This window comes from Fusarium poae, chromosome 4 (assembly GCF_019609905.1).
Source record: "Fusarium poae strain DAOMC 252244 chromosome 4, whole genome shotgun sequence".
NCBI lineage: Eukaryota > Fungi > Ascomycota > Sordariomycetes > Hypocreales > Nectriaceae > Fusarium > Fusarium poae.
The window spans coordinates 2,860,741-2,881,926 of record NC_058402.1 but is presented as its reverse complement, the minus strand read 5'-3'; the positions used below and the strand labels follow the sequence as shown (position 1 = coordinate 2,881,926).

Here is a 21,186-nt window from a genome sequence, read left to right as displayed (position 1 = left end):
GGCATTTGTCTCCCCGCAATTTCCATCCTGGCATGACGTATCGGGTTGTGAACGGTGAGTAACTTAGTAGGTAGCTTCCCGATTGCTTTGTTTTGTTTTGTTTTGTTTTGCTCTGTTTTGCTATTCATCAATGCGACTTTAAAGGCTATGCACAAATTCACTTTTGTTCGTTTCGGTCGATTGCGTCCATCCTTCATAGAAGTCCCTCATCCTGCAACCAAACTCGGTACTCCTTGAATTTCCAGGCTCCATCAACCTTCTTTACCACTGCATGGGCTGACCAAGCAGCTTGTTTGAGTCGTCCGTCTGTTGTAGTCACACCGACCTCGCCGAGGATCATCACCTCGCTCTCGTTGGCTTCCGAGTCTGGGAACCGTCCAGGGAAGACCTTGAGTACCGTGTGCTTCCTCTCCTTGACTAACTTCCACATTCGAGTTCGGAATTGGGCCAAGTCTAGATAAATTAACTCATCAGCTCAATGATTCAGACGAATTCATCCGAGATTGTTCCAACTAACCATTTGTGCCACGCGCCTTATCAGCGCCAATTTGAACACGTGCGTCCTCGCAAAAGGAGTCGACCCAGCGTTGGTTCTCTTCTGGCTTGTCTGAGATGCGATAGAACTCAATCGCGAATTTTTGGAGCTCCTTGTCCTCCCACTCGTCTTGCTGAGCATACTTGGGGATGTAATTGTCGGGTACGTTCTCAGCCATGATGAATGTGTTTTGAAGTGACTTTATCTCGGTTCCGGTAGACGAATGAATAGTCTGAATGACAATGGATGATGAGCAATTTGGAAGGGAAATTGATTTATAAAAGTCGAGAAATAAACTCTTTTCCGAGTTCATGATTGCTAGATTCGGGGATAATATATGGAGAATGAATGACCCAGCATGATGCAATTGCCTCCATTTTCAAGTGGATCGTCATGACTAGCCAAAGTTACTTTCACGGAAAGTTGCCGTGAGTAACTCTTTCCGACTTTTTCTAGAAGGAAGTAAGGCTGTTCTTTCTTGTACTTACTTGATAATTCTCCAGGAAATAAGGCTGTTTGGCGAACAAGGAATTGGATCCCAAACCGAGACCTACTAGTTTAGTATGCAGTTCAAGGCTTGGTTTAGAATATCCATAATATCCATCCTGTTGATGCGATTCACTTGTTCCAGGATCTCTGGGCCAATAGGTGCAATGATAAAAACAATTATATATAGTAAACTTAACCTACGGATATAAGATAGTCACAACATACCAAAGTATGTACAGTAGCATGCTAACTTGGGCTCTTTAACATAAATGTGTCGGCTTGTACATCATCAGCTCAGTCTCGAAAAGGCGATGATCTCCCGTTATCACGCTATTCCGATGTTATGGGCCTAAACGACATAGGGTAAGTGGAAAGAAACTACTGTGTAGTAAATCATGGGTGAATATATTAGCCCTATGAATAAAACTAAATATCTTGAACAAATATCCCAGGGGTATCGAGACTAAAAACCAATAGAGATATGTAGCTCATTCTCTCAAACAGCAACCCCTTACCCGTCAACTCGTTTCTCACCCATAGGAGACTCCTCGTCGAGCTTGGCACCTGCTTGACCCTCAGGGAGAGCGTTGAGCTCATCTTCGATGATATCCAAGTCCTTGAACTGAAACCAGAAGCAAGTTCCAGCAATTACAGCGAGGATGGCAACAACGCCGTAGTTCCAGACAAGAAGAGGATCAGCAGCAAGACCGACTAGAGCTTGTCCAAGAGCAGCTGAGAAAGCAGTCATGAAGAGAGCAACAGCCTGGACCATGGAACGCATGTTCTTGGGGGCCTTGGAGAAGGCGTACTCGAGGGAAGTGATAGAGGCAAACACTTCGGACAAAGCAATGAGAACGTAAGCGCCGGTCTGTGCCCAAACATTAATCTCAACGACCGGGCAGTCTTCTCCGGATGCCCGCATGCCACACTCAGACTTCTGGTAGATATAGTGCTGAACAACAGCAGCCCAGATCATGGCGGCGGCGCCAGTGAAGAAACCTGCCGTGATCTTCTTGATGGGAGTAAAACGAATACCGGCCTTTCGGAGAGCAGGGTAGATTAGGCGATCGTTGAGGGGAATGAAAATCAAGAGAGCGAAGGGGTTAAGGTTGGAGAGAATATCGTTAGGGACACCATGACGCTGCATGAGAGCGGCCTGAGAGATCAGGTTGTTGTTGACTATCATTATTGTTAGTTTTCGTTCAAAGTTATTCCAAAACATTCCAAGATGTTGCAGCCAGTTACAAGGCATTATATAAGGGGTACATACTCTGATTGTAGCAAAGCCAGAAGATGGGGTACCAGCAGAACACAGCACAAGCGTTGAATCCACGACGAAGCTCATCGACCCAAGCATCGTCGAAAGTCATCCACTTGGGGCGGCTCTCGTGGCTAAATCGAGATGGCTTGACGTTCTCCCAGAAGTCGCCAGTGTGCATGTTCTTCCATGTCTGGAAGGGGTTGATGCTCCAGCGGCCCTTCTGAGCAAGGAAGAAGGTTTTCATAGCAGGGCCCAGGACGGAACCACCAGGGGGTCGCCGTTCGTAGTTCTTGCGGTTTAGGAACAAGATAATAGGGCAGATGCACAGCATGAAAGTGGGAAGGGTGTATGATAGCCAGAAACCGACATATTTCTCAGCGAAGACCATGGTAACCTGACCGACCAAGGCACCAATGTTGATAGCCCAGTAGAACCACATGTAAACACGCTCAATGGTAACAGCAGGATCGATAATGACACGCTCGCCAGACTTGAGGGTCTTGATGTGCATGTACTGCTCACCAAGCTGTTCGACGATAAGAGGATTGACGTTGGGCTTGAAACCACCGGTACCGAAGCCAATAACAATAATGGCAACGATCATGGCACCGAGGGCGCCGTCGCTCTGAATGACACCAGGGACAGCGGAGATGATGAGGATGATGTGACCGATGATGTCGATAACCAAGGCATAGCTGATGGTCTTGTAACGACCCCAGTACTGATCAGCGAGGTAGGCTCCGAGAAGGGGCATCAGGTACTGCCAGAACTGGTTGAAGGTGGTGATACCGGTCGAGGCTCGCTGACCCATTCCGAGGGCACCAGGCTGCTCATCGTCGGCACCGGTAGTGGAACCAGGAGGGAGAGGTTGCTGAATGAAGTTTGTGACTTTTAAATGTTAGATTGGCCGAGATAGAATTATGACGGCTGAGCTCATGACTTACAAACAACTGTACATCCATAGTATGAAAATCGTTCGCAAAGCTCGATGAAAGCGATACTGAAGAGCTTCATTGGAATCTTGTTGGCAATTCGCCTCAAGCTTTGCATCTCCTCAGGAGTGGGAAACTGCCCATCTGCGGTGACACCACCAGCGGACACAGAAGCAGCAGGAGCATGAGGGTCGGTGACCACAGAAGATCTCCTCTCAGCGGCCACAGAGGCTCGCTTCTCGTCAACCATCTCAGCGTGGAGGCCGGCCGCAGCAACGGTCTCGCCCATAGCGTCTCCGGTAGGTGCCATTGTGGAAGATTTGCTGATCTGTGATGGACCGACAGGTATGGTATAATCTGACACGAACTAGAACAGTCAAGAGAAGAGAAACATCTACCATGGGGATGCGTCTTTTATACAGTTTCCAACTGTCGGACCAAGCTACCATTTTTGACCTCGCGCAGTACAACACTCTGCTGGGTAACATTCAGCGATCGACACGAAGGCGAAGGTCTGCACACAGGGTTGGGCCAAGACGCCAGATCTGACGAGACATGGGACTCGAGTATGTAGGTTGTGCATCGTTGGGGTCAGGAGGATGTACCTCTGGCGCAGGGATGGGAATGAAAAGAGAAGGTCCTGTTAGCTACCTACTGTAAAAGGTCTGATACCAGGAGCCTCAAGACCGGGGTGGATTCATCCCTCGGACTGCCAAGAGCTAGCCATGCAGCTTTGGTAGTGAAGACAATGGGTTTGTTGGTAATAGTGGTCAAGGGAGGCGAATGGGATGCATCTTTACAATTACCAGCCTGCCAGCATAGAGGCAGGACGAACTTTTGCAAATACCTATATGGATACTAGTTCACCTTTTACTTGGCAACGGGGGAAAAGTTCTTTAGTAGTTTGTTTTAGCTTTTCGTGGCTTGCTGGTGCTCGGAGATTTTGACATTCGCGTCTGGGCGAGAGGGACAGTGCAGTGCCCAAGTGTTTTGGATCTGCCAAATGCACATGTCTTGCAGCTGAATTCTTGTGAGGTTTGGCATCTCCATGTTCCGACAAAGTGTACATTCACAAGCTGTACCACACTCGTCCTAGAGTTTCTCGCATCCCAAACAGAGTCGAGGTTGTCGAGGAATGAATCCCTTCGGCTTGGCAGAACGGACAGTCCTTATCTGAGAAGTCCTAGTTAGGATATGACCCCCGACAATGTTACATTAAAAGGCGACAGTGCCAAGACATATGCATCTGAAGCAGCTGAGAGTCTTCCCTGATTAGCCAGTTCGTGATAACAGGCGCGCCAAGATAGTGCTGCAAGCATGGGGTAGGTTGATATTGGTGCTGGCTGCTTGTGGATGGCTCGTTGCTCTAAATCTTGGCACCGGCCGATGAGAACTTTTGTAAGTCTGGGCATGATAAAGACGGAAAAGATAAGTTGGAGCAACGTATTGTAGCTATGGAAGTCGCAACGTTTTAGGTCGGTAACAGTTCGGCGATTACTTGGGATAAATGGAATGGATGTACGCGTGATAAGGAACGGCTAGATACGAAAATAGATAGATAGATAAAGACTATCGGTATTCGATCCTTTGTCGATTCATGGCGAATACAACTTGTTTGAAACAGCTTGAGCATATAGCATAGACTAACTGGGCAAATAAAGCCCAGAGATCTACCCACATCAAAAACAAGCTCCTCCAGCTTCAACCTTTTCTTTTCATCGGTGGTTTTCCTTATCCATGAAGGTCGTAATAAGAAACATGGCTTTCCTACACGAGACCATCTCCCTCCCCGCAAACCAGCCACCTTCCTAAATTAGCCTAACGTCCCCGCGCTAGAAGCATCCTTGGACGCAACTTAATTTAAGCTTCTTTTAATCGACCAACGAATTTCTGTCATGTTCAATTGGGCAGGCGCAGGCAAGACCAACATATAGCAACAGCATACAGAAATAGGCAGGCTGGCACCACTTTCTGTTTGCCAAGCTATCGTTCTTGCCTTTGTAATCTTAGAAATAGTAATGCCTCCTTTTCGTTATTAAACTGTTGGTTAACCTCGATTTGGAAACTGGGGCACGTATATCATCGGACGAAGCCCTTTTCCGACCGAGACGATATTACCGAATACAATGTCTTTGTACAATCCAACAGCACAGGGCTATTCCAAAAAATCATTGCGGGACTCGGTAACCGGGGCCGAATGCAAGGTCTATCAGTGTTATCATGTGCATAACCGACAGCTTGGCCCAGTTCTTCCAAGACAGAAAACATGCCATGACTATCATTATCAGGCATCGACTCGTATTGGTGATCCGCCGATATTTACATCCGTGATGGATAGTCTCCTCTCAGTTCCACTCAATGATCAGTCGCGGTGTGGACAGCACAGTGATCTCCAAGGATAGTCACCCACGCCTCATCGTCCTGGGCCGTAGGCTGAGATAGACACACCTTGCATCTCTTTGCTGTGAACCATTCCTTTCGGCGTTACAAACAGCTGTCTTAGATCCCGAGTTCGAACATCTTCCATAAAGACCCTCGTTTCACCCTAAGTTACTCCTTATGTTTGACAGCTGTTAGGTCCTAACTCGAATATGTTTTGTCTTGTTAGTCATTCATCAGATATAATTGGCATTGGAATATTACCCTGGAAGCAAACGATACTAGGTCTAATGTCAGGTGGCAAGCCGGGTTGCCAAAAACATGCGACCAAGATAGAAAGGTACAACACCATAAACTATTTCGCAAGAGCTGTCGCAATGACATTTCTTCTGCCGACTTCGAAGAGGGTCAGGTCTCAGGAGCCAGTGCTGAGATCATTTTCACAAGAAAACCAACAGTATAGGCACTTGATGTTTTCAGGTATCTTGTCAATGTTCTTCTGGACTTTCACTCGTGAGCAGAGGTACTCCTAGCAATGCCGATATAGCTTTTGCAAACGGTACTTGATTCAACGTATGATCCCAAACTTCATTAGTGTCAAACCTCATCGCGACTATCACACAGACAACCCAGAAGCATAAGAGATGAAACCATTCAGTCAGTTCATGCTAATAATATCCGACCTTTCGGTCGCTTGTTCTTGTACCCTGAAACTTAAAAGCTAACTACGTTCATTGATAACACTTCTTTGGATATATGTACACATCCTAATCCCAGCCAGCCAATCCAAATTTTCCCAAACGCCAAGTCAAGCTTCCCCGGATATATTTGACCCACAACACCATTGCTGAAGTAAGTATAAAGAATTAAAAAACAAAAAGCAAGAACGTGTATCAACCTTTTCTGGGCTTTTTGGGTGGTGGATCAAACACAATCCGAATATTGCGTGTCTCAGTTGGTGCTTGAGAGTCTCTTGACGGCTTCTTTCTTAAGAAACCTCTAGCTGTAGCACTTGTTGGTTGCTGCGCCCAAGGATTGTTGCTATCATGGCAATCACGTGGGAAGGTTCCCGACCGGGGTGTTGCAATAGAAAGACCAGGACTGAAAAGCGGCGATGCGACACAAGGAGTGCTGCATTGCTGCACTGTACCGTTGGATAAGAGAGGAGCATTGCAGCAACTCGAGACACTTTCTGCTGGTGACGAATCTTCGCGAGAAGGGGTATGTAACGGGGCCTTTGTAGGTGGCGGATGAGGAATTGTGACAATAGTTGTGACTAGACCGAGTTTGTGGCCTTCCTTTGGACTCCTCGCTATGTTGTTTGGGCTCCAGAGCGAAGACTTTGAAATGTTTCGCTCCTCATCCATATATGGAGGCAGGTCGTGGAAACCAGGTGTTCGTGGCGTGAGACGTGCCTGACAGCGAAAAGAAAGGGACGAGCGTCGATTGTGGGTAGAAAGCCTCTTGCGTTTACGATGTTGCATAAAAATGCATCCTGCAAAGATAAGAAGGAAAGCAACTGCTCCAATTACAATGGCAGCAATCGAAGTGTTGGGGAGCTCATGATTATCTCCAGGAGCAAGAGAAGCAGAAGGGTCAAGAATCGAGATGGTCCTGTCGCTGAAGACAGTGTCGTTAAGCCCGAGCGTGGTGCCGGGATTGGGACGCTGTTGGCACGCAGCTTCAAGTGCAATGAGAACTGGTGAAACGTCAGAGATGGCGGGTGACTAGATAAGAATAAAACTCACAGTTCGATATAATCGTTTGGCTACTGTCTGCCTTGACGCAAGCCTGGCACTTGGCAACTGCATCACCAAGCATGGCTTTGCTATCAGTGTCACAATAGCCATACTTGTCTCTGTCGTTGGGTTCGGTAATACCCTCTTTCAAGGCATCTTCGATCGGTCCACATGCCTCCGAAGTGACACATGGGCCTGATGAGATTCCAGTTGCGTTTGGATAGCCAAATATGCAATAGTCGAAAGAGTATCGCATGTTGTCTAATTGCAAAAATATTAGAGGATGACATGGGAATGGGAATAAAGGCAACCTACACAAGAACCAGTCTTGGTCATTCTCATCACCCTGCTCAAAGGTACTGTCCTGTAAGCAGGCCAGACATCTTTGGAACTTTTGGCCCTCGGCTTGTCTTTTGAAGTCATCGTCATTACAGACAATCTCGCCACCGTTGGTTTTGTTCGATTTTGAATCAGGAGCGCCATGGCAAAACTGAGCACATGGCGAATTTGGAGTGACCTGGAGAGCCCTGACCGAGGCCCAGAAGAGGAGTGTAAGGAAAGCGGAAATAAGGGGCATGGTTTATGATACTGGCCGCCGTAATGGGCCACTGTTTCGAAGGTGGTTTGCGGTTTCGGCAAGCGATTTGATATTTTGAACTATCAGGGTAGATTGGAGGGCAGACCAGCTGTGAAACACCTCGTGTTGGGGTTTGAAGGAATGACAATGAAGAATAGAAGAAAGAAAGGAAGTGTGTATCTCCCGTTGTTCCTACAACATGCTGGTGGTAGCAACTATCCAAGAGACAAGTCACGATGGTGTACGAATGAGAAATGGTAGATTGACAAAACGATGTCTGCAATACCAACGAATGATTGAAGAGAAGGTGACGAAAAACAAAGTGAAGGTGAAACACAAACTGAAAACCAACAAGAACGATAAAACAATAAAGACGTGGAAGGGCAGGCTTTCCGAATATGAAGTACTACGACTAGCGTAACAAGTACCTAGAGATTATATTATGTAGCAGCTTGATCTCTTCATCACTGGATCAAGAACTGCTGATGTGACGCTATGCATGGAGACATCACTTTCCCCGCCTGTTAGATTCAGCCCCAAAGAACCAAGACAGGGACAAAACTAAATGGAGAGATCTGATTGCCGCGATGCAGCTCCCAATCACCCAATATTCGGATGGAAAATGCCGCCATATTGTCCGTGCCGCAATTGACGTTTGTGCGCTTGACTGCAGTTGATGAGCGACAGTCACCAACTATGCCCTCTTCAAGATGGGAAGCGGCCCATTGTCGAATGAGAATTGCTATCAGGCAACGGTGAGTACTGGGTCCAGATACGGGCGCTTAGTTCTATAGATATGCTCAGGTATACAGAGTAATAAGTGATAAGTTAGGTAATAGTGATGGTGTTGGAAAAGACATTGCTAGAGTCTGTTCGCAGGAGGTTTCCTTGAGTCTCATTCGCTTGCACTGGGGAAGGTGAGACAGTGGCTGTTCGACACAGCGAATGAGAGAAAAGGAAAGGGCGGTTACGACTGCCGTTCAGCCAGAAATCCAGGGGTTGCACAGGCCCCAGCGCTTATGGTAAAAGGTTCGCCCTAAAGTAGCTAGCCCGAGCCTCCATCTTCGACTTCATTTTCACCATGACTCCCCATCAAGCGATATCCATCTCATACTATTAGTAGTCCAAAGACGAGATGCTAAGTGAACAAACTTTTCATTGTCTTGTTAAATATTCTAATCTCAAGAGGAAATTACCATTGCACAAAAATCATTCCCACGTGGTTATTAAACGCCGTCCCATCTATCCAGTGTCCTTGTCATACGTTGGACTGTTCAATCCACTCTGGCAATATCGTACCCAATCGTGTACATACACCTCTTCCGGTCCGCGCATCGCGCATGGAACACCAAGAAACCCCCATCCTCAGCACTTGTGCCTCCGCCCGGCCCCTTAAGCCCGAGAGCCGGCGTCTTGAGGAATGGTTCCGGTCCCCGGACATAGGGTCCCTCAACCTGATGGGCCACAGCGTACTTGACATCGTATGCATCATCCGAGTATATGTGGCTGCTGAAGAAGAGCAGGTATCTGCCGTCATCCGTGTGCACCAGGTTTGGAGCCTCAACTAGGGGCCCATCCTCTGCAGGGATCCGATCCATGATATCCACAGGCGCGCCGATCGGTGTTGATCCATCGTCGGTTGAAACTTCTTGTAGTCGGATCGGAGTGCCGGCGCCACCCTTGAGAGCGTTGCCGTCGACTTTGTAGACCACATAGCGCTTGTTAGTCGACTTATCGTAAAAACCGGCCGGGTCGATTGCTCCACCTTCGTCTTTGGGACATGCGAACGGTTCAGGATCCATCTCGTATGGACCTGTGCTGTTTTGTGACCGCGCAACTCCAATACAGTGACCGCCTTCGGGATTTTCCCCTGAGAAGTACATGACGTATGAATTGTCGTTCAACTTTCGCACATCAGGAGCCCAGAAGTTTCTGCCGCTCGTCCACCCATCTCCAGGGAGGGCATCTTGTTCAAGATGAGTCCATTGGCCAAAAGGATCATCAGCCATGGCGATCTGGATATGGTGTCCATTTCCACTTGTTGCAAAGGATATCCAGCGACCGTCTTGATCATGGAGAAGGCATGGGTCGGGGAAGTTGACGTCAAGCCGGGGCATGAAAGTCCCATTTCCCGACCTTTTGCTAATGAGCTGCTTGGGAGGTGGCAACAAATATGGCCGTATCGAAGGAGAAGACTCTGATCTTTTGCCAATGAGCTGCTTAGGCGGTGGGAGTAGGTATGGTCGTATCGAGGGAGAAGAAGGTAGGGCTGAGGCAATGTCCAGAAGAAGAAACGAGAGGAAGACAATAATGTGCCTCCAAGGGCTTGATAAGGAAGACATGATGGGTATGTTTTCGATGTTCAAATCTTTACAAGATGTCGGGACGTCTTATATAGATTGTTCAGCTGAGCCTCAATCTCGGTACCTGTTTATCTCGATGTCATATGTGTCGTCGATCAATGGGTCCAAGGAAAGCTGAAGGTTGGAGGATCAACAGACTCTGACGTTGGTTATTAAGTCACTGGCCCATATAAGAGCTTGGATAAGCACAGCCAAGAAGAAACCTTGTCGTGAAAATGATAATAAAAAGGTTCTTGGGGCAGTGATGTGTTGGCAGTATGTTGAGACAGTAAACTTTTGTTTGCTTGAAACTTTCTTCTGCAGCCAAGCCTGTCTAAGAGGAAGATATTAAGTGTAATGCTTGATATTGGAAAAGTGAAAGCGAGTAATAACACAACACGTCAAACATTACGAATCACGCTTCTCGTCTCGACTTTATACTTCATTTCCCCTCCCCTAAAACCCCCCAGGCCAAGTGATGGGTCGCCCTCTCTCACAGTCGATCCTCATTGTGCTCATACAAACTTAGCATGACACCAAGGTTCAGCTGTCCGGTCTCTCCGGCCCATCTTTTCCAAAATGATTTATTTTAAGACGGTCCCTCGCAATCTGTTAGCGCACCGAGATTTCAGGGTTCAATATATCAGATGGCCCAAGCAACTGCCAGACAACGCCCAAGCCAGGATCCTCCTCGATCATTCATGCTGTGTCATGCGTTGGTCGATTGAATTGTAACGCTATGGTCACTCTGGGCGAACCAGACAAGCCGTAGGCGTCCCTGATGGCCACTTCTTGCGTTGATGGTGAAACAGGGACAGCTGTTATACTGCTAGATTACTCCTAGATATGCTGCTCGAATCTGATTGGTTCCATGTTTTGCCATCCAGATCTTAATGTTTCGTGTTTCATAGGGCCAAGGCTGGTTCCTTGACTAACACGACAGTGGTTGGACTGTTGCTACATACATAGATACACAAGATAGACGGCGTGTCAGGAACTGGTCAGAATCTTTTTGTAGTGGAACCTCGTCTCAACTCAATTTTTTCATCGTGTACCCAGAAAATGTGTCATCATACATGCAGTAGCCTCAGCTGCTTTGCTTCTTCCTGACAACACATGCATCGCCTAGGCTTCTAGATGTTTCAAGATGATGGAGCCTCAGCTACGCATCCAACAATTCAATGCTATTAGCGAGTCCCCGATTACGTGACCGCTTTATTATGCGTTGTGTGTCGCAATCCATCCCTCCAAACACACATCATCGGGCATTGCACATGCCGGTCACAAGAACCAGCTCCGGCAGTGAGACATGTTACAATCTCATATGTACGTACATATACACACATTCACAGAATCAAGGAAATTCTCCGTCAGAGACGAGCCGTAGTTTTTATCGTCCTTTGCATTGAGTGCCTGACATCTACTCCCACGATTTTCGAACCAAACGCCATTGTATCCCCAAAACATAATTTCAAACAGCAAAAAACGGCACAATACGCGAGAATATGGTACAGAACGCAGACCGCTCCTTGCCAACAGACCCTACATCTCGGGTATCAAGGTCCGCTTTCAGATTCAAGCCTATAACCAAACACTTGGTAGATCGCTTAATCGCTGTCGCTATCCATAGCCTCACCCTTGGCAGCCTTCTTAGCAGCCTTGGCGGCCTTCTTCTCGGCCTTGCGTCGTTTCCTCTCGGCCTTCTCATCGGCGGTCTCGCCGTCGTGCTTCTTGCGCTTCTTGTCCTTGCTGTCTTCGGCAGCGGGGGAAGCAGCCTCGTTCATAGGGGTGTCCTCAGCCTCAGAGGCCTTGGCGGGGGTAGCAGGGGCATCGGCGGCGGCGGCAGCAGCAGCAGAAGCGTCGGCACTGAAGTCCTTGTACTCGGAGCTCCACTTGGCGGGAGTGGCATCGTTGGGGCGACCATACTTGTCGAGCTTGCCGTCAGCCTTGAGCTTCTTCTTCTCAAGGGCAACGGGGCCAAGACCCCATCGGCGGGGGTAGAGGTCGCGCTCCATGATGCAGCGCTTGACCTTGGCAACGACACCGTGATCGCAGGTGGACATCTCGACGGTGGACATCTGAGCAATACCCAGGGCGATGGCCTCACCCTTGGTAGTCATTAGGACAACCTCCTCGTGGTGCTCAATGGCGGCCTCTGGAATTGAATTAGCGTTTTGCGACAGAAGAAACTATTTGATTAACATACCGTATCGCAGAAGACCGGGAAGCATGAGCTTGGCACCGTAGCAGACAGCGTTAACAGCGCTGTCTTTGACGACCAGACGCTTGTATGAGGTCAGGAGAGTCTCAAGAGGAGAGATGACCTTGCGGAGGTAAGACTCGTCGCGAGTGTTGTCCATCTGCCACTGGGCGTCGAGAACGTCGTGAAGAGTGACGAGACCCTTAGACTCATCCATGGCACCACTGCGAACACGTCGAAGCTCCTGCATGTGGCCACCGACACCAAGAAGGAGACCCAAGTGAACACAGAGTGTTCGGATGTAGGTACCAGCCTCACAGCTGACCCAAAAGACACCAAGGTGTCGGTCGTTGTCGAACTCGATGAGCTTGCTCTCGTGGATGGTTCGGATACGGAGCTGACGCTTGACGGCAGAGATCAGAGGAGGACGCTGGAACAGCGCACCGGTGAGGGTCTCGAGAGCGCGGGCGAACTGAGCCTGGCCACCGGGCAGCTTGTCGTGGAGGCGGATAACAGCCACATACTCCTTTCCAGCACCCTGCTGAGACTTGACGAGACGAGTGGCGCGGTCAATGCAGACGATCAAGCAACCGGTAACCTTGGGGTCGAGAGTACCGGAGTGACCAGTCTTCTCACATCTAGAATGTATGTTAGCAAGTATTCCGACGCGCGCATTGACGCGCTGGTGTGGAGTTGAAATTTTTCGTACCGAAGAATGCGCTTGACCCAAGCGACAACCTCGTGAGACGAAGGATTGGAGGGCTTGTCGAGGTTAATGACACCAGAGCTGATGTACTGCTTAAGGTCGCGCTTCAGAGGAGAGCAGCCATTGGGGATGGGAGTGAAGTGACCAGTGCGAACGAGAACTGCAAGTTTTGAAGATTACGAGTTAGCACTTGAAACTTAAAACAGAACGAGCAATTGAGGCTCGGGAATGCATCAAAAAGAAGTTGCAGGCGCATCAAACCATTAGGGAGACTCACGCTTTTCGTAGTTCTTGAGGAGAAGAGGCCACTGGCTGGTGTCGAGGGTAGGAGTGCTGGCCTGGGGCTTGATGATGTACTCCTCCTCTGTCGCCTTCTTGACGACTGCGACGTCCGTGGTCATTTTGTCTGTTAGGTGAAATGTGACTTCCTTTTTGGAGAATCAGTGTGATATACCGGGCCAAGCGCGGCAGGTGCTTTTTGCGACAAGAGGGAAGAAACGGAAGGTGTGAGTCGTAAATTTCCTCGGTGTCTTGCCCGGTGTGATGGTTTGGAAGGAAGCTTCCAAATTTTTTTTCTCTGGATGGATTTCAATGTGGGGACCGGAAGGAAACTACGACCGGTGTGTGGCGGCAATTAGACACTAGTCCTTATTCAGCTGCTTGTGGCACATCAGCGCCACAATAGACTAGCAGCCATTTTCATTTCTACTTTCTTGGTAAGATTTCGTGGTTGTTTGTGACTTTCAAAGCCAAAGACTGACTTCGTCCTGACACTGTGGATAATAGTCGAAACATAATATACTCCACGCAACAATCTTATCCTAACCCACACTATCGCGCTGCGAAGCCTGCTCAGTAGCTATTTATATTGAAAATAATTTTTTCATGCGCTGATCTTCCCGTCAGGAAGTACCTAGATACTGGTCCATAGTTATGTTTGCAGTTGGTACAGGAAGAATGTATCACGTAAAAGTTGACTTTGAAATTGAAATTGGTATTCCTGCCATGAAACTCCAAGCGCCCAGGTTTTAAGTACGTATTAAGGATTGGCGCGTTAAATCGTTCTCATATTGTCGTCATTGTCTCCTACCCCTTGGCTCATCACCATATATGTCCTCATACTCATGCCCTTGACCTTGATAAACCTGTCCCTGGTAAGTTTGGCCATGGTACGTGGTTTCCCGAGTAAAATATTCGTGCTGCGCATATTGTTCAGGCTGGTAGATCCCGATGCCAGTATGCGCTCGGCCGTCGACGGGGTACATCTCGTATGACTCGTCGCGATCTTTGCCTTTTGACTGAGGAGTGTTGAGTGCCGAGTCATCTCCGCCCAGGGCTACTCCGATCTGAGAATTTGATGGACTCGGATCAGTCTTATACATGTTAGGAAACATCTCGAAAGGAGTGTTCGATGCCGTACTGGGAGGCATTGGAGGGTATGTCGGTTGGTTGGGATTCAGAACGGGCCATTGTGCAAGCTGTAGTTCGGTAGCGCTGACGGGGCTATTGAACTGAGAACCATATGGAGATACATATCTTGGGAAGGTCTTCTCGGATCGGGCACTAATTGGTGATTCATCCCAGCTTCTCAATGGCTTCTGGCTCAATGGTGTCTCGCGCATGTCGTTGTTAATTTGCAATTGGGCTGGCCATCCGCTCTTGGTACGAGGTCGGGGTTGCGGTTTGGGTCGGTGTTCGATTTGTCGTAGGAATGCTCTCCTTCTTCTCTTGCCCCGCCAGATGATACAGAAACCAACGACGAACAAAATTAGAGCTACGCCTCCGGCAGCGATGCCTACCTTGGCACCTAGGCTGATGGGTCCCTGATCAAGCCAGTCTGGGTCCAAGGAAGCAACAGGTGAGGGTTCTGTGATGTTCACAATCTCTTGAGAGAAGACGCTACCATCGATAGAGATCTCCACGCCAGGTTCTGGTTTTTGTTCACATCCAGCTTGAAGAAGGGTAAAGACTATGGCGTTTTAGCGTTTAGACCATTTTCGTTTACTGATAAGATCTTACAGTTGGCCAAATAATGGTTGTCGCCAGCGCGCAGACACTCTGTGCATCCTTCGAAGTCGAGTGTGTCGTGCACCGGCCATTTATCACAATACTCGTAACTCTCGATCTGTGTAGACAGGTTCTTGTATTCGACGGCCTGTCGGAATGGCCCACAAGCTTTTCTATCGGAATTGTTAGCAAACCATCAATGGCAGGCTGGCAATGGAATCTCACGAGGTTAAGCATGGAGTATTGATAACCTTATCGTTATCCGGCACCCCAAATAAGCAATATGATGCTGCATAACGAACATTATCTGAAGATGGTCACTTCATGTTAGCTATAGCTAGGTGGGTTTAAGGTCAGCAAGCAGACTCACAGAGTAGCCATTGTTGGTCGGTCTCGTTATCCTTCGTGTAATAGTCGCTACTTAGCTGGCATGCGACACATTGTTGATATACAATTCCTGCACCACTCTTGTAGTCGTCTTCATGGCAGACGATGTCGTCAGACGCAGTGGCATCAAGAACGTTGCCACATAAAGTTCCACAAGGTGAATTATCTGCGACTATTATGGCGACAGCAGGGCTAAGTAACCCGCAGGCTGATATGAAAGTTGATGGTCTCATCGTAAGTTTAAAAGTTGTTGGAGAAAGAGTGTGGCCAGGTCAATGGGTGCAAGATATGAATCAAGGCTGCGGGTTGCGGAATAGACTCGACCAGAGCGGGGCCTTAAGGAACAAAATCAAGATCGTTATGTATTACATAGGTATGTGCCGACACACGATCAAGACCTTGGTTTTGATAAGCCGGACGCTTGGGGGCGGAAAGGCGATGACAGTAGCACTCTTATAACAAAACAAAGATGAGACAGGCACACACTTATGAATCTGAACCGCCCGCCAGATGTGACATATAGCTGTGCCTTCAACTAATGCGTGAAAACAGTGGGTGATGCTGCAGATTACAGCACCGCGAACCAACAGAGCGGTTACCAAAGGCAAAAACTTTCGATATAAAGCTCTGTATTAGCAGTGTAACAAGTGAAATGATGCGAGTGATGAGTTGCAATGGCGCCGTGACAAGGAGAGTGCAGCCGCCAGGTCTTGAATATCTCTAATATCCACTGTTGTCCCGTCACGCAGGAGATTGATTGGCGCATGGGGTATCTGGGGGCGGAAAACATCGATTGGAAGATCCGCGATATGGTGGCACTCGTTCATCACAGCAAGTAGCATCAGGATTGGCCACCGGCAAAAGCAGGCGGTCTTCCTGGTGTTGGGCAAGCTCTTGAGAGAAATATGATTGAGGGGTCCAACCACTCAGAGTCGTCATCACCAATATATCCCAGCCCCGTCTCTTTTGCCGTGGGGTCTCTGCATGGGACCCCTGAACTTTCACACCAGTTCTGGCGGTTACAGAGCCAATTATTGATGATAAAGACCTTGTCGGTACGGCCTACCGACCCTAGCGTAAGGTCTCCCGGTGCCGAGACTCCACTATCACGGTTGATATTGAGCGGCCGGGCCACGAGCAATCAATCATAGACCTAACATCAAGTGCTTGCAGTGACAAGTTCCCAGGCTGTCCAGTTCTGAGGATGGGCACTATCGTATGATACACAGCTTTCCATTCTCCATCATGATGCGATCTCAGATCCTAGATCATGCTTGTTCCAAAACGGACTGGTCGACGACGGCAGGAAATATGGGAAATATATTCAGCTGCATACAACCGAGAGTATACACTCGTACGTTCCTATTGGATGAGTCTTATACATGTCCACGGTTAACTAGGCTTTCATATTCCCAGTTACTAAAGAGCGAAACTGGACAACCGAGCCCTCACGAACACCAGCTGTTGCCTTCAGGTTGGCATCATTCGAGAATACATATTTCGAGCAAATTATTCTGCTGATTGAATTGCATTTGATGTTTTTTTCAGGTGTAAAAAGATAAACTCGATCAAAAATATGATCATTATGTCGCAAAACTCCCATTCTCTAACTCCTAGCTTGTTCCTCAGCATATCTAACAAATGAACCCCAAAAGCACAAGTTGGAGGGAGGCCAACTGCGACAAATCCATTTGCAACCATAGTTTCAAATGGGATTATAGCCATAATAGCTTAAAATCCTCCACTCACAACATGTTGGGCTCCTCAAAGCAGAAAACCAATGGTATCGTAGCTGCCAGCTAATAGCGAGGGTAGCGATGTTGCGGATGTCCTATCATCTATCTTCGTCATATAAATCGTTCAAATATCCATATAAAGGATCAACTATCAATCCATTGATAATAAAGTATCCAATGTTTCATCAACGCAAGTGGGGAAAAAATGATTGTTGTACACTTGGTCAGTGCTATGAGAAGCAATCATGCCACTGCGTTTGAAGACTTGGTTGATGTGTTTTGTGCGGCAAGCTCCGCACACCCGGTTGTTGGCGTCTTTTCAGAACCATTTAGGTTACCGCCAAACAATGATTCGACCTCTAAATCATTGGTATTAAGGATCATTGCCTTTGGTGTGGATGGGTTAAAAGCCGGCGTGGTGGGAGATCGACCGGGTGTAGAGACAGTTTGGAGTGTTTCCGCGAATGACCCGCAGTCGCTTGTCTCAGTAGCCTCATTCTGAGAACACGACTGTTTATCGTCGCTCAGATCAAGCACAAGCTTCTTAAAGGTAAGCTGGGATGCATCACCTGACGATGCCCGGCGGAGTTCTGTCTGCTCGGGTTCAAGGTAGCGGGACGGGCCAGTGCTCGACACCGGCCGGTGAGTTGGAGGGAATCTGAGAGGCGATTGCGGTACGCGTGCTGGAACATCGATGTTCTGTTCCGCAGCGGAGGAAGACCGGCGGCCATGTACTGGGCAATTGGGGCATAGAATGGCCTCAACTCTTTCGAACTCCTGTGTAACACCTTCATCAGACCGACGACGCACGGTATGGTCGGATGAGATCCTACCAGTCCGAGATTGTCGACTGCCGGTTCCACGTTGATGAACACGACTATGGAGTCTATCATTTCTCGTTGAGTCTGCAGAAGAGGCTCGTTCCGTAGCTGGAAGAGCAGGATTAACAACCCCGTTCGTTGGAAACTTCTTCGGGCCAGGCGTTCGTCCACGGCTGGCGGCACGTGATGCCGGGCGTGCCATTTCGATAGCTGACTTGGGCGTATTGGAACGGTCGTTGTCGGCAGGATTACGGTTGGATACGAAAGAGTTGCTCCGTTGATGATGGGCTGCACGCGTCAGAGACTGGTACTGATTTCTCTGATCCTGTTCGAGGATGCTGGGACTGGCAGCAATACGAATCATATGCTTTTCAGGTTGGAGATTTCCGGATTCGCCGACACGAGAACGGCTACCGTTCCTAGATGGCGGAGATTGGACGCGTTCGCCGACAGGAGTGCCAGTAGCAGAACCTGCCCGCATACGACTGGCAGATTCGGCTCGCAGAGAGATGCCCTCCAGGTGCAGTGAAATCGCAGCGTTAGCTCCTCGATCGCCAAGTGCTGAACCAGAGCGTTCATGCATTCTGGAACGGCTGGCATTTCGAGATTTGGGAGAAGACGGTCGTGCCAGAGACTTGTCTTGTTTCGTAGAGCCTTGAACGGTACCTTTAGAGTTGACAGATGATCCCGAACGAGCAGATCGCGTAGATCTTTCACTCTTAGTTGTTCTGTTCGATGAGGAGTTGGACTGCGGTGACTGCGGTGGGAGTTGTCGAAAGTCTTTTGGCGTCGCATTGTCCTTCACCCGTTCTACAGCACTACTTGGGTTTGGGGTGCGTGAGTTGCCTGTAATAGCTGGCCAGGGAAATGGCTCGGGCCTTCTCCCGATGGGTGTTCCAGGTGTCCATCCGCCAACAGAGAGTGGTGTTCTCATCATGTTACCAGATGGCCGCCAGTAGTATTGTTCGGGCGAAACAGGGGACATGTCTTCGAACGGGGTGTTTGGGCTGAATGGCCCAGCACTGTCGATGGTGACATGGCCGCCATAAATGACTTTCTCTGGATAGGAATAATTTGCTGGGTAACCACTCAATGGAGCACCACTGTCTGGATAAGGGGTACTGTCCTCTGGTGGTCGTGGATTCGTGCGGACAGTCTTCACTGAGGCCTCCGATTGATCAGACTTGACTGATCGGATGGATCTTTCTGATCTCAAGGATGCAGCACTGATGGGATGGTCTGGAGGGTATTGGTGAGGGAGGATAGGAGGCGACTCAGGAATGATCAATCGCGGTCTAATAGCCATGGGCGTTGGGCTGGGAGCGGACGGTGTCGGGATGTTGAGACTAAGTGCTCCGGGAGAGCGCGCCGAATTGGGGTTCGATCCGGTAGGGCCCTTGGGGATGGTGATATCTGGCGGGTGTCGCCTTTTTGTGGGAGGGCTCTCGGACTCTAAAGCAAAGTCTTCGGGAAGCTGAGGGGGCGGTGGTAGTGGCGCGGATGGCGACTTAGGCTTCTCTTTTCCGCTCAAAGATCCGGTGCTTTGGTTGCTAGACTGGGCATTGTTTGGATTTTCAGCGTTGCTGTTCCTGTCGTTGCTGTCTGGTTTTTTGGATTGTTCAAGATGGCCAGGAGCCTCCATGCCAGAGCCTCCAGGTTCTGGTCGATAGACAAGTTTGGCGTAAGGCGAGTTGTTGGTATCAACAACGAGGAGTTCCTTCTCACCACGGCCCAGAAGACCGTAAACCTTGACCTCGCCTTCGTGGATACCAACGACGGCACTAGTCCCAGCATACAAAACCTCATCTTCGTTTCCACAACGGTTACAAAATACGACAATGATTTCATCCTCGTTGTCGGACCGAATGAGGGGCTCAAGCCGCATGACCCAATATGTCAAAGTTTCCATATCAGGCTCGTTGGGCATACGAGTAAATCGTCGTGGGTCATCTCTTGTCATCCATGCCATTGAGACAATGACCAAATTGGATTCCACTTCTAGAACGTGAAAGGCGAACTCAAAGGCGTGCCAAGGGGCTTCGAACTTGTACGGACTATGTCTTGTTAGTGTGCATCAAAAATGACATCGGCAAAGAATACAAACTTGATATCCATGCCTATAAAGGATGTTAATAATAAAGGAATACCAGACACTTGATGAATACTCACAAATTCATATTGAAGTGTTTCCGAGTCCTGGGATGAAGCCATCGAAGAATCCACGATTACCTTCAAGCGCCCATGTCTCGTCGGTTTGATACAAGAAGGACTTCCTGTAGTTGGCAATGGTCTCGCCGTCGCCGTTGACAACGATGACCGAGTTGTAATATTCGGGTCCAGTAGGCCATTTTGGTGAAACGTCGACTTTTTCAGGATATCCAACAGTGACAACACAGTTGTATTTGAGAGCGATTGTCCTGGCCCAAAGAGATGTGATTCCAGAGCCGGAGGGTTCAAGAAATGGGGTGATATCTTGCAGTGATTTGAAGTTGTATCCTTACAAAATCGACATTAGTATGGCCACGTAAAGATGCTATTTCATGAACTTACCTGAAAAAGCCAGCTCAGGTAGGACTAAAACATCCAGATCGTCGGGGTTGGCTCTCGATAGCACGGCATCCGCACGATTTAGGTTGTTGTCAACATCTCCCACCTGGGGCGCGAACTGCAAACAACCGATTCTCATAACTGCGATTTTGGACTGAACCCCGCAACAACAGCACAGCACGCCTTGCCAGCCTGTCAGCTCTTCGAAGGCTCAGGTGGGTGTCTCAATAACGACTACGCGATCGGAGTGGTGAGTATATCGGAAAGAAGAACAAACGAGGAACAAGAAGCACAAAACGAGGATCAACAGTGAAACATTAGAAATGACAAGACCGGACAAGAAGGTTAATTGCAAGAGAATGTGGGAAACGACCTCACGACACTAAAAACGGAGGGGGACCGGGATTTAGCGTACCTCAGGCCCGCGGGGGCCAAAGCAATATAAGACAGACTGAGGCCCAGAGGCTGGCAGCTAATAATCCCCTGTCAGTTGTGTTGGTTGTTGGTTATGATATTACATATGTATGT

General features: G+C 48.6%; 7 protein-coding genes across 7 annotated transcripts; all 7 read right to left on the bottom strand.

Annotated features, from left to right (window-relative positions):
* Positions 1–193: 193 nt before the first annotated feature.
* Positions 194–713, bottom strand: FPOAC1_010985 (uncharacterized protein; the record flags this gene model as incomplete). Its single annotated transcript, XM_044855372.1, has 2 exons — positions 194–453; positions 518–713. The coding sequence occupies 2 exons, from the start codon at positions 711–713 to the stop codon at positions 194–196; spliced, it is 456 nt and encodes a 151-aa protein (XP_044702685.1).
* An 822-nt stretch (positions 714–1,535) lies between these two features.
* On the bottom strand, positions 1,536–3,527 carry FPOAC1_010984 (uncharacterized protein; the record flags this gene model as incomplete). The annotated part of the gene is made up of 3 exons (XM_044855371.1): positions 1,536–2,203; positions 2,295–3,173; positions 3,230–3,527. 3 exons carry the CDS (start codon positions 3,525–3,527, stop codon positions 1,536–1,538), a joined length of 1,845 nt encoding a protein of 614 aa, XP_044702684.1.
* Positions 3,528–6,489: 2,962 nt separating this feature from the next.
* FPOAC1_010983 (uncharacterized protein) lies at positions 6,490–7,912 on the bottom strand (the record flags this gene model as incomplete). Its single annotated transcript, XM_044855370.1, has 3 exons — positions 6,490–7,295; positions 7,345–7,596; positions 7,651–7,912. 3 exons carry the CDS (start codon positions 7,910–7,912, stop codon positions 6,490–6,492), a joined length of 1,320 nt encoding a protein of 439 aa, XP_044702683.1.
* An 828-nt stretch (positions 7,913–8,740) lies between these two features.
* On the bottom strand, positions 8,741–10,254 carry FPOAC1_010982 (uncharacterized protein; the record flags this gene model as incomplete). The annotated part of the gene is made up of 2 exons (XM_044855369.1): positions 8,741–8,820; positions 9,228–10,254. 2 exons carry the CDS (start codon positions 10,252–10,254, stop codon positions 8,741–8,743), a joined length of 1,107 nt encoding a protein of 368 aa, XP_044702682.1.
* Positions 10,255–11,861: 1,607 nt separating this feature from the next.
* Positions 11,862–13,561, bottom strand: CBF5 (centromere/microtubule-binding protein cbf5; the record flags this gene model as incomplete). The annotated part of the gene is made up of 4 exons (XM_044855368.1): positions 11,862–12,409; positions 12,461–13,092; positions 13,164–13,320; positions 13,438–13,561. 4 exons carry the CDS (start codon positions 13,559–13,561, stop codon positions 11,862–11,864), a joined length of 1,461 nt encoding a protein of 486 aa, XP_044702681.1.
* A 675-nt stretch (positions 13,562–14,236) lies between these two features.
* Positions 14,237–15,787, bottom strand: FPOAC1_010980 (uncharacterized protein; the record flags this gene model as incomplete). Its single annotated transcript, XM_044855367.1, has 4 exons — positions 14,237–15,129; positions 15,180–15,340; positions 15,393–15,474; positions 15,538–15,787. 4 exons carry the CDS (start codon positions 15,785–15,787, stop codon positions 14,237–14,239), a joined length of 1,386 nt encoding a protein of 461 aa, XP_044702680.1.
* Positions 15,788–17,533: 1,746 nt separating this feature from the next.
* Positions 17,534–20,797, bottom strand: FPOAC1_010979 (uncharacterized protein; the record flags this gene model as incomplete). Its single annotated transcript, XM_044855366.1, has 4 exons — positions 17,534–20,165; positions 20,216–20,228; positions 20,341–20,607; positions 20,662–20,797. 4 exons carry the CDS (start codon positions 20,795–20,797, stop codon positions 17,534–17,536), a joined length of 3,048 nt encoding a protein of 1,015 aa, XP_044702679.1.
* Between the last annotated feature and the right edge of the window lie 389 nt (positions 20,798–21,186).